General features: G+C 34.9%; 1 protein-coding gene and 1 pseudogene across 1 annotated transcript; one reads left to right on the top strand and one right to left on the bottom strand.

Annotated features, from left to right (window-relative positions):
- The first annotated feature begins 1,050 nt into the window (after positions 1–1,050).
- Positions 1,051–5,347, top strand: LOC121205109 (TOM1-like protein 9; annotated as a pseudogene).
- Positions 5,348–6,014: 667 nt separating this feature from the next.
- Positions 6,015–11,455, bottom strand: LOC107944095 (ER membrane protein complex subunit 1). Its single transcript, XM_041075366.1, has 12 exons — positions 11,229–11,455; positions 11,028–11,155; positions 10,849–10,911; positions 10,387–10,505; positions 9,927–10,042; positions 9,013–9,820; positions 8,193–8,924; positions 7,828–8,049; positions 7,646–7,741; positions 7,369–7,563; positions 7,127–7,240; positions 6,015–6,448 (listed from the first exon to the last, which is right to left on the bottom strand). The coding sequence occupies exons 1-12, from the start codon at positions 11,321–11,323 to the stop codon at positions 6,188–6,190; spliced, it is 2,949 nt and encodes a 982-aa protein (XP_040931300.1). The 5' UTR covers positions 11,324–11,455; the 3' UTR covers positions 6,015–6,187.
- Between the last annotated feature and the right edge of the window lie 867 nt (positions 11,456–12,322).

The following is a 12,322-nucleotide window of genomic DNA, read 5'->3' as shown; positions in this document are numbered from 1 at the left end:
TCTCTCTCTCTCTCTTAGAATATATTACGTCTGAATTTTATTAAGAAATTATATGAAGATTGTGAATCTTTCATAAATGAAGAATATTTGGTTTAGGATCTTTTATTAGAGTCCCGGCCAGTTTGCTATTTTCTTTTTGGTTTTCTTGTTTTCAAAAATAATGATAATTTAATTTTTTTTCTTTTTCATGGATCATGGTGTAAACACTTTAGATATGGAGTGGGTGATCGATAGAGAATAAAGGATTTAATTCACGTAGACAGTTGAATGGTAAGAGAGCTCGCTATTGTCCAAAGGAAATAACCATGTGATAGATTATTATTGGTTTGACCTTATTATCTGATGTTCCAATTTCCTTTTTCAGATATGAACTAGATTTTAGTTACCTTAAACGTGTCAGCTTTATAATTATGGTAGCTATGCTTTTGTTTATCATTTGTGGTCATTTCTCTGACGGTTCTAGTTAATTGAGGCATTTGAAAGCAGAAAGGTTGAAAGGTTAGTTTCCTCCTTTTTTGGTTAATATTGGCTCTTCTTTTTTCAATTTTCTCTCTCCAAAAGGAGAAGGCTGGAAGCTGCTGGATTTATATGTTTTATGTTTGAATTTTGTGCTTTCTTTTAAGAAAAAAACATTGAAACATGATTGTGTTTATCAGGCAAGCGAAAGATGTTATGAAAGGCATAAAAAAGCGGCTTGGAAATAAAATCCTAAAGTTAATCTTCTTACACTAACTGTAAGCTCCTGAAAGTTTACATTGATTTCTACTAATCAATGGCTATAATATCACACTTTATTTATCATCTTTTTCTTATATAGATCTAAATTTGTTCAATTTTGATCTATTTCTTATGTTCTAGCTACTAGAGACTATTGTAAAAAACTGTGGGGACATTGTCCATATGCATGTTGCAGAGAGAGAGTCTCAGTGATATGATTAAAATGGTCAGGAAAAAGTAAGTAAATGTAACATCCTTATGGATCTATTTCTCGTAGTAAATGTGTTCTCAGCTTTTATACTGTTCATTGTAAGCCTGATTTTCATGTAAAGAAATGATATTGGCTCTGATTGACACTTGGCAAGAGGCTTATGGTGCAAATTCAAGACATCCACAATATCATGTTGCATACCAAGAGTTATTGGTATGTCTACTGAGGTCTCTCATCTCAAACTGCATTTCTTAGGATCCATTTACTCGTATGCTATATTTTGTTCATGATACCGTTGTGCATGCTGTATGCAAGTAGCAATTTCACATAATTTGGCCTTTTCCCTCTTTTTTCTCTGACCCAAACTGGTTTATGTTTCAGCGTGCTGGGGCAGTATTCCCTGAGAAGAATGAAGCTCTGCTCCGTATTTACTCCTCAAACACAACCCTTGTCTTATCCCAAAGTATTCGTAATCCTGATAGGCAAGAGAGAGTAGAGAGAGTTGAGTCTTCGCAGAGCCCGATTTCCCAACCCTGAGGTCTTCTTTTTGTTCCTCAGTTTAACATTGCCAAATTTTTTTAAAGGAAAATCTCTTAATGATGCTTTGTAGAAAACTGTTCTGCAGTAATGATTAAGCAAAAGTCTGCTGCTCGTAAAAATTCTTCTTATCTATTATTTGAACTAAAAAGCTTGTTGAAATAAATGTTTCTTTCTTCTACAGTAAGGTTCAATTATTTAATGAGGATAGTACTCCATTCTAATAAGAACATATGGCTCTTTTTTTTTAATTGTACTTTTTACATATTACAACAGGAGTAATTGTCAAGAACAAACTTTTGTGCACTTAATGTACAGTAAAGATGGATCAAAATGAATTATGAGTGAAAAAATTGTATTTGTTTTAACTTCTCAATTGGTGAATTATGCTCCATGTCCTTAGCTGTTAAACATGGTTATTTTGTACTCGGATCAGTAATTGCCCTTTCCTTGTGAGGTAGAGCAGTAGGGACTTTCACAGATTAGAGTAGTTATAATAGTTGAAAATTTGTATGGACTATTATTCTGTCATATTATGATAGCGACTTACATTCCTAATCATCGTTCCTACTTGGTACTTTATCATTGATCATGCTTCTAGTGTTCTAACTGGAGTTTTTTTTATCCAGTGTGACAGAAATTCAGAATGCACGGGGTATTGTGGATGTCCTTTCAGAAATGATAAATGCATTAGATCCTGCAAACAAAGAGGTATGGGTTCTCAATTTTTTATTTGAATTAGTAGGTTCACAATTTGAAATGTAGAGAAAAGTGATATATTTTGTTTACTTGCTAGAACTTTTCGGTTCTCACAATGCATAGTGATGTGGATTCCCAGTGAAAGTATTATGGATTTAAGTACTATCGAAGTTAAATAACTATTTGTGTGTGATTTGGTTGGCTATGCTCCAATTTGTCAGATTGTGAACCAGTTTCAGTGTAAACTTTATGTTTTGCCAACTCTGATAATGAAGAACGTTTCAAAATTCATGAAAGTTTGACACTGCTAAATCGTCTAATAATCTTTATTTGAATATTATGGTTTTTTAAACTTCATTTTCTATTTGCATGTTCACTGATCTTTCATTCTACAATTTCAGGGACTTAAGCAGGAGGTGATTATTGACTTAGTGGAACAGTGCCGTGCCTACAAGCAAAGAGTTGTACACCTTGTTAATTCAACAACGTAAGGACAACCCTGTTAAAGTGGTGTTATCCTACATATGTTAAGTCTTAGATTTCCTTAGTCTTCTATTCATGTTGGATCTCTCCACCTATTGCCGATTGATTTTAGTTGGATGCTTAATATTGTAGCAGAGGCATCTGTCTTCTTTTGTTTCTGCCTAAACACGTGAGGTTGTCCACATGTAGACTCGTTAGCTACATGTGAGTGAGAGTTACTGACATTGGTTTTAGGTCGGTTCTTAACACTTTTACATTACTTCTATTATTAGTACATTCATAGTTTGATATTGATGTTATCATTGTTGTCAGGTCCTGACATTCTTTCCTGGGGCTTCTTTGATACATTCCATTTTGTATACCTGACCCTTTAGGTTATTGTGCAGTATCACTTGTAAATGCATGACTGAAAAGAGGAATGGAATCCCGACTGTTGAGATCAAAGGATTTCATTATTTTATTCAATTATATTCCTTTTAATGCTTTTCTGGCTAGCTACCAGAGCAGTCTGTGAAAGGATTAATTTCTTTTCTTTTCCTTTTTTGCTTGAACCTCTCTGTGATTACCTTACTGAATACCTTTATGTGCATTCTATCAATTCCACATGACATTGTCATCTATTCTTGAATTATGGTGTATGAGTTGCATTGGTAGTTAGTTTAACATCCGTGGAATCGCAGACGAAATTGTAAGAAATATCTTTTTCATATAAACCTTTGTCTCTCTTGTAGGATGAATCACTCTTATGTCAAGGTTTAGCATTGAATGATGATTTGCAGCGTATACTGGCAAAGCATGAAGCGATAGCTTCAGGAACTTATCAAGCAGACAAATCTAAGCCTGAAGCTGCAAGAGAACTTGTGAATAGCACTGGTGGCCTAGTTGATACCGGGGCAACAGCAAACAGTCTGAGAGAAGGTAATTATGCTTCTTAAGCTGGACTATTATATCCTGGGATCTGGTGATCAAAATTCAAAATTATTGGTCTTTTGTGTTATACGAAATGATAGAATATTTCTAAGAGCAATAATGTCTATCATGCATGTCTTCTTGTCCTAAGCATTACCCTGGAACTTAGTTACAAGTTTCTTACACGAATCCTTGACAAAATCTAGTTGCTGGATTTTTTTGAAATAGTTTCCTCACTTCAGGTGCTTGATATTGTTTTAAGTGGAAACTTTTGAGCATTTTCAGATATAGTTATTAGTTGCGCATTTCTCTGTGAGGAGAGAGTGATTTGCTTATCAAATTTAGGTTGCTAGGACTGACATTGAGATTCATTTAATTCCAAGTTATCTGAAATCCTTAATTAGATGTTTCCGGTAGTTTGAGCTTTAACAAAAAAGATTCTTCTCAGATCTATCTCCAGCACAAATTCTCAAGCCCTGCAACTAACGGTTCAACTCCTCCGGCACCAGTAAATCCCAAAATGGACCTTCTTAGTGGTGATGACTACAATATGCCGAAGGCAGATGATTCACTTGCCCTTGTTCCTGTGGAAGAACCACAACAAAATACTCCTGCGTCATCACAGCAAATGGCCCTCGTACTCTTTGATATGTTTCCTAACAGTACAACACTTCTAATTCTGTAAACACCCAATCTTCAGGTTTGTCCGGACCACTATATCCTTTGGCTCCTCAAATTCAGCAGCAGAACATTTTGGCTCCTCAAATTCAGCAGCAAAATGGAAATGCACCAAACATCAGGTTACCTCAATATGAGCAATCATTTGCTCAGGGCTCAGGTCCTGCCTGGAACAATCAGCTGGTTCAGCAGCAGCAGCAACAGCAGTCCCCGTCACCCGTCTATGGTTTGTTTCAGTTTATACTATGCTTTTTTATTCTTAGCAGAGCATTTTACTTTGGGCAAAGACCATTTTCATTCCAGATTTCACTCGAGGAAATCATTAACATACATATATCGTAACGATCTTTTTCTCACCAAATTCATTTTAGTGGCATTTTAAGCTTCTGCTACTACTAATACTATGTTAGAATTAATGAATGCTTCTTTTTTTGTATGTTGAGAAGGTGCCCCGAGTAGTAGCTCACTACCACCACCACCCTGGGAAGCATCAGCGGCAGACCCTGGCCCAGTCACAGTTCCTCAGTTTCCCCAGCCACTGGTTACTCAAGTTGTTGCAACACACGGCCAACCTCCCTTAGGACCTCAACCTATGGGAAGTGAACAAGTGGTGGGTATATACATTCAGCCAATCACAACCAGTCATTTATCGGCAATTAATAATCAGCAACAGCCTGCTGTTTTCCCTCCCCAACAAGTCCAGGGACCGCAATATAATATCAGCATGGTTCCACCACAAATGGCAGTAGTTCCCCAGGCAATGGCTCCAGTGTATCCTCCTCAACAAATGTATGGTGGCCACCAAACAGTACCATATTGCAGCGGTTATGGTGAACAACAACAATATCTTGATCAGCAAATGTATGGGCTATCCATCAGAGACGACAATGGTTCCACTTCATCTTACAACCCACCAACCAGGCCTTCAAAACCAGAGGATAGGCTATTTGGAGACCTGGTTGACATGGCCAAAATTAAATCAACAAAAACCAATCCCGCAAGACCTCGTACTGGTAGTATGTGAATCATCAATTTTTTTTTGTTACATATTTTTTGGTGACTAACTTGTATACCTTTTTCTTGAATATGTATATATTTTACTTTTCTATTAAATATATGTATATATTTGGTTTTCTTCTTTTATGACAAATATTAATTTTATTGTGATATAATGTATATGATGAAATTCTTTTCCAAGTTTTGAAGACTGTTAGGCCTATGGCTGTTATATTATGGAATTTGCAATTGACTTATGGAATTAGAGGGTTGTCTTGAGTTATATTTGAAGTGCAAGCAATCTTGTTTTAAACCAAAACTTATGGATTTCTAATCACAAATTGGTTGGCTGCAAATAAGGATGTAAATGTGGCTTTGATACTTATCACAAATTATTCAAGTTTGATTAAAAAATTCGAACTTGATTCGGTAATTATCAATTTTAAGCTATAAGTCGAATTTGAGCTTAATAATACTCGGTTCGAACGGCTCATAAATTTTATTGAAGTTTTTATTTTTAATATATATTTTAAATATTGTATATTATTACATTATGTTATTGCTTTTAATATATATTATAAAGTTCAGCTCAAGTTCAGATTTGTTAGTATCCAAGTTTGACTCAGCTCAATTGCACTCTAGACATAAAAATTTCAAAAAGTATACTTATTTCTACTCATAACCCTTTTAAGTTAAAAGGAAAAACTATGCCTTTTCGATTGTTGTAATAACAACGATACCGGTTGAGCTTAACAACAAACGGAAAATCAGAACCACAAAATAATGATCATAATATTGTTATCATCGTTATTTAAATTCCTAATTTCGGATTTACAAAAATTTCAGAATAAAAAAATAGCATTCAAATCATAAATCTAAGTCGTCCGTAAATCTAAAAAAGAAAAAGGAAAAGGAAAATTCAGTAGGAAACTGTAATGTGCGGGGACTTACTTCTTATTATCTCCATCTATCTTGTAGTTCTTTCCTCTGAGATAAAATCCAAGTAACAAAGATTGCGGCTACAAGCGCCACGATTGTAATGAGAAGCAAGGCATAACTAAAATCTTCAGTGAGTGAATCATAGGTCCTTGAAGGTGCGTAATGTGTGAAAAACAGGTCCAATCCATGTGCAAACACTAGTGTTGTTGATTCTAGCTTCGCCGCCACTGTTATTATACTTTGAAGACCTTCCACTCTAAGGCTATGAGTAATATAAGACTGGAGAAAGAAAATAAGTAATCAAAACACCCCCATCACTTCAGAAAGTGCTCATGGTCGGCCAGTTCAGCATATGCATATGCCTTGGCATTTCATGCATTTTATTATATTTTGCTTAAAATGTTTTATATTTTTATACATTTTGAGGTTATTTATAGTTTGTATTATATAAATTTTTAAACATTTATGTATTTATGTTGTATTTATTACTTCTCGTGTCATATCATGTTTTAGATATTTTTATATATAATATTCTTGTCATTATTAGGTTAATTGAATAGTAAAGAAACATCTCAATAAACCATATATATATAAATTTATATTCATACTAATAAATAGATCTATATATTTAAATGGCATGCAACCACAGGTAAAAGATTTTATTATGTTACTGTCAATAAAAACTTGGCACCGTTAACAAAAGCTAAGAACTGAGTTTGAGTCTCATCATATGTAATCGTGTATATGTAGGTCTTCAATTTTAAATTTTAGTTCCACTCATTTCTGATTTTTTATCTGTATGTATTATAATAATTTAATATTACTTTATAGTTACACATATTTATACCTACATCTTATTTATTGTTATAAAAGGTTGTTTAGAAAAAAAAATATCTTCATATATAAAAGAAACAAAGAATAAGCTGGCCAGGGTGAGAACACATACGGGAAACTAACCTGAGGAATGATTGGCAATGAATCTGTTAGTGGTATAATGCCTTCTTCTCTCTCTGCTTGTGTGGGGTTAACTGGTCGACGTGGATCCAGGAAACGCTTGTCCAGTGCCAAAACCTATAATACATACGCTTAATACATTGCTACCATTTGTAGAAAACAGCAAATCTCTTAAATCTTTAAGAAGAAAACATGAAATAACTATAGTGTAGAAATGAAGAAGGCAACTCCATGATTTAACGAACCTGATCACCAATCGTACCAATGAGAAGCTGTTTTGAAGTTATACCCTTTACTGTTAATGTCACTGCTATAGCTTTCAATGAATGGGTGAAAAAGTAGGACTGTGATTTCGTTATGACCTCTGCTCGAGAATATGAAGAAACCGGTGAAGTAAGGTTGTGATTTCCAACAACAAGCTTCCAAACATCTTTGTTGTCCTGTGGATAGTGTTTGGAAATGATAAATTTAAGTAAAGTTACTTGCAAATTCAACATAAACTAGTCGACTTCATATGCTTACAGCTCGAGACTGGTCGTAAATTTCGATGACCGACATCTCATATCTATGTGCTCTAAGGTTGAAATAGTGGTAGACTACCCAGTTCTCACTTAAAACCTACAATAAACAAAACGAACATCATCAACTACATACCTTTTGAAGCTACTTATGACATCAATATGAGAAAGCCAATGAGAACTTACAGCTTGTACAGGGCCCTGTGAACCATGATGAGTCATACGGTGCAATACACGACCCGTTACAGTGTCGATAAGATATACAACCAACCATGATTCTTCTGGTGTAACAGATCCGATTTCACCACTGGCTTTGGGTGCAACAGTTGCCACGAAAAGTAGATTACTTGATATATATTTATACATGACATCCTGGTCTGCTATAAGCTTTGCTTGAGTATGTACCGCCTGTAAAACTCGAATCATAAAGCATTAACCACATGACACCGTTGGGAAGTAACCATATTTACCTATCTTCCATAACCCCATTAACCACATCACTAAGCAAAAATCTTGGAGAAAAGCCATGGGGGAGGAGGAAAACACTTTACCTCGTTCAATTTTCTAGTGGCAGTTGTAATGATCTTTTCTGATTCAGAGGGCAACACAATTGACCACAACTCCCTAGAGTCAAAGCAGAACTCATCAGCCACATTGCTACCGCACTTGGTCTTCAAAGCATACCCCTTGATGATACCATTATCATCGTCGACAGAGTACCAGTATACATTTGAAAACTCACTTTGGAAACTATCAATAGCCTCAGGAGTTTTGGGGTATAAATGTGCATGCTTATCGGCATCGATTAGGAGATGGAGTCGCTGCTCTGTTGAATCTGTATATGGCAGCGGAATAACTTGCGCAACGGAATGAACAAGACTTAAAGAACTAAACTCCTTTCCTGTATAAGAATCAACAAGAGAAAGTACACCTAGTGCATCTGAACTTGGACCACACCTTCCAACTACAAGCACAGATGGATTTTCATCCAAAGCATGATGGTGGGGAACCAGCCACTGATACAAGTTAAGTACTATTGGCTGTCGACATGATTCCGACTTGTGTGGAGACTGTAGCAAGTGAGACCAGACAATGCGTCCATCTCCAGTATGCAAGGCAAAAAGCTTCCCTGCCCTTGTTAGTGCTATCAGCAGCTTCCGGAAGCCATTGTGGTCTCGGGTCATTTTGCTCTTCTCAGAACTTTTTAACCTCATATGTTGTATGGCAGCTATATCTTCAGGGGTTGCAAGCATTAGTGTTCCCTTCAGTTTCAGCACATGTCCCTTAAGAAAAAAAGAGCACCTTGTCAAAACCACATTGTTGAAATCATAACATTCTTGAAATCAACTTAAAAGATTTTATGTTCCATACCTTAAGCCATTCAAAGAGGTTGAGCTCCACTTTTGCGACAGATACACCAGCCTTTTCCACAGGGAGTTCTGAAGTAGTTACATCAATTATTGATGCCAAACCATCTTCCCTGCTCCAGACAATTGCACCTTGTTGTAATAACAACAATGAATGATCTTCCATCACAATCAAAGCCCGAAATCCATGAGACCTATCAGTTCGGATATAATTATTTATAAAAACCTTATGGACGAACCCACGTTGCTGGTCCATTTTAATGCTTTCTTTAAGCAAATTACTATCCCAATCATGTGCTGGCTTGACTGTGAGATGAATACTGCTGCCTGCATGTTGAACCAATGCAAATGCTTGTTGGCCCTCAGAGATTGAGAGAGCATCACTAACGACTGTTTCATGATTTGTTTTTTCCACCACTTCTAACTTGCCTTCACCTATCACTCTAATAAATATAGTAGCTGCATCAGTTTTAATTGCAAATATTCCTGTGACCGATGGATGTATTATGACTGCCAGTCCCGGAGAATCCTCTAAAAGATTTGAAACAGGTGTCTGTTGAGAACTAATTTTTCCATTGTGAAAACTTATTGTTAGCAAAATTGACCCTGTGGAATCTAGAGCCACAACTGTCTCACTAGAAACTAGTGAAACTTCTCCCGTAAACCGGCCAGAGAAGGCTGTGCTTTCATGTTTCAGCAACTCTCCATTCTTGGCATTGATTTTATACATCTCAAACTGGGATGATGCAGCAAATCCTACAACGTATATGAAACCACTGCCTGGAGGCTGAATTACCTGCTGAACCTCAAGGCTGCAAGTAACATGGCAACATAGTACATCAATGATGCGTTATTTTCAAAGGGGAGTGAGTGGAGGAGGAAAGCTGTTGAAATATTAAACTTCTTATTTGGACTAACCTTTCTTCTTCAAAATCCTTCTTCCAAAGAACCTCACCATCGATGCAAGAAACAGCATTAAGGCGACCATTGCTGAAAACGATGAGTACATTGTCCTTTTCAATAATCAAATTTCTCTGCACAATGTTGATATGGTAAATCAAATAGGCTGGTCAAAAGGCAGGATCTGAAGTTTTCGAGAAGATAAAAGTTCGAACAATACTTAATGTTCAACAAAGCACACTTCTTTACATAAACTAGCCTATTTCTTTTGTACGTGCTACCAGACAACTATATATCTTTTAGAACGAAAATCTAATGAAACAATTATAATTGTGCTACAGAATAACAAATATAGCATTGAAAGGTCCAAATTTCAGTAACCATGATCCACAGAAAACAGATCGACAGTGTCAAAAAGATAGAAGCAAAAACAATGTTAATTGGAAAGATTCTCGAAAATGAAAATTCTAATGCTAACCGTTAACAACAGTGGTTTTGAGTGCTTTGGACCATGAAGTGAAGATTCCCACACCATCTGCCCATCAGGAAGATTCCATGCTCTTAAAATACTTCCTCCTGATGAAAGGGTAATGACATCTGCAAGAATTAAATTTATTCAAAACTTAATCAGTTAATAGAAGCAAGAAGTTCACAACTTTCCTTACTGATAGCAGAAGGAGAAACAGACATTTAATCAAACAAAATATATCCAATAAATATTGAACAAACAAAAGTTGGAAACTAAATCAAGCAATGCAAGTAACCTCTCTACGTTACTCAGATTTTAAAGATTTTTTCAAGATTTTCATGTATCATGTCTCCGTAGATTAATACTTTAAGAGAAAAAAATGAATACTCGAAACAATACAACGAAGAATTGAAAACTAAGGCCATATAATAAATATCTTTCAAACTAAAAATGGATAACGAGCATACTTACATTTTCCCAGAGCAATGTCAATACCATCGACAACGTCATTAGGTCCAAGCACATGTCTCCAAACTAAATAAAACAACCAACCAGAGTAAATGAAACAAAAATTGAAGATGAAAATAAATAAATAAATCAACATAAAAATACGATAAACTTCAATTGTGATCGAATAAGATCGGACTTACAAATCTCGCCTCTGCGAAGATCGAGTGTAGCTATAATGTTTTGTTCGGTGGATGCTACGACTCGTTTTCGACCAGTTTTATGAGTGTGAAACACTGCTTGCTTCACTTTCCCGATGTACTGCTGATGCCTGAAGACTAAACAATTTATTAATAAGAATTAATGTTAAATTTGAATTGGAAACGAGATAGTTAAAAGATTACCAATCCATGAGGCCTACTTGATCTTCGTAAAGAGAAAGGATCGGTTGTAGAGAAGAGAAAAAGAAGAAAACGAAAATAAAAGACATAATCGCCATTGGCTAATGGCTAATGGCTAAGGCGAGGATTGAAGAATGAATTGTAAAAGATCTGAGAGAGATGTGGAGATGACGACTATCGGCACAAACACTGCTTCAGCTTTGCTTCCATTAATGCCGGTTTCTACTACCTATTAGCTAGTTTAATTTGTTTTGCATTTTTACTAAATACGTGCTTAATTTTTTGTATAACTCTGCATTTCATCCTTATACTTTACTAAAACTGATATGTTAGTCATTCTACTTTAATTTGTCACAATTTAATCCTTATACAAGAAGTTTGTCGAGTAACATTAGTTTAGCCCTTATACTTTCTGAAAACCAAGAAATTACTGTGTGTTCAGCATTGCTATTGGAGTGCAAAAAACAAAAAAATTCATCCAAAAGCATTTCTAAATACCTGACTTTTGAGGTTGATTAAATACAAAAACCGAGATTTAGATACTTGTGACTTTTGTGTTTTGAAGTATAAATTATTAAAATACTCTTATTTGTATTAACTATTTAAAATTTTGAGTTAATTTATATTTTATGTATCATTATATTAAAGGGTAAACTATTGAACTAGTTAATTTTGTTTATTTTAGGTTACATTTTAATCACATATGTTTAAAATATTATGTTTTTGTCACTTACATTATTGTATTGTAACATTTTAGTCACTAAGCTATTAATTGCTATTAATGGGGTAATGGTAAGCTAACTTGGTATGTCAAATCATCATTTTAAACAAAAAATTTAAATTATATTATACAATTGGTCCCCATATTTTTTTGTTTTGAGCCATTTAATTTTTTCCTTTATTAAACAAACTAAAATAAAAAATAAAAATTTATGATAACAATTAGACTATCTATTGCTATATTTAATCTTTTCATTTCGACTCTTTATTATTATTATTTTTGATAAAACATTTCGACTCTTTATTGAATCAATGACAATAGGGGCTCGGACATAAAAAAATTATATAAATAAAAGTACTACGTGCTTCCTACTTCT

This window comes from Gossypium hirsutum, chromosome A08 (assembly GCF_007990345.1).
Source record: "Gossypium hirsutum isolate 1008001.06 chromosome A08, Gossypium_hirsutum_v2.1, whole genome shotgun sequence".
NCBI lineage: Eukaryota > Viridiplantae > Streptophyta > Magnoliopsida > Malvales > Malvaceae > Gossypium > Gossypium hirsutum.
Note: the sequence above shows the minus strand (reverse complement) of the source record. Positions and strands in the feature narration are given on the sequence as shown.

Coding starts and splice junctions, on each gene's coding strand:
- LOC107944095 (XM_041075366.1), bottom strand. CDS start 11,323: ATGGCGATTATGTCTTTTATTTTCGTTTTCTTCTTTTTCTCTTCTCTA. Junction 11,156..11,228: donor CAAGTAGGCCTCATGGATTG/GTAATCTTTTAA, acceptor TTTAGTCTTCAG/GCATCAGCAGTACATCGGGA. Junction 8,925..9,012: donor ACCTCTTTGAATGGCTTAAG/GTATGGAACATA, acceptor TTTTTTCTTAAG/GGACATGTGCTGAAACTGAA.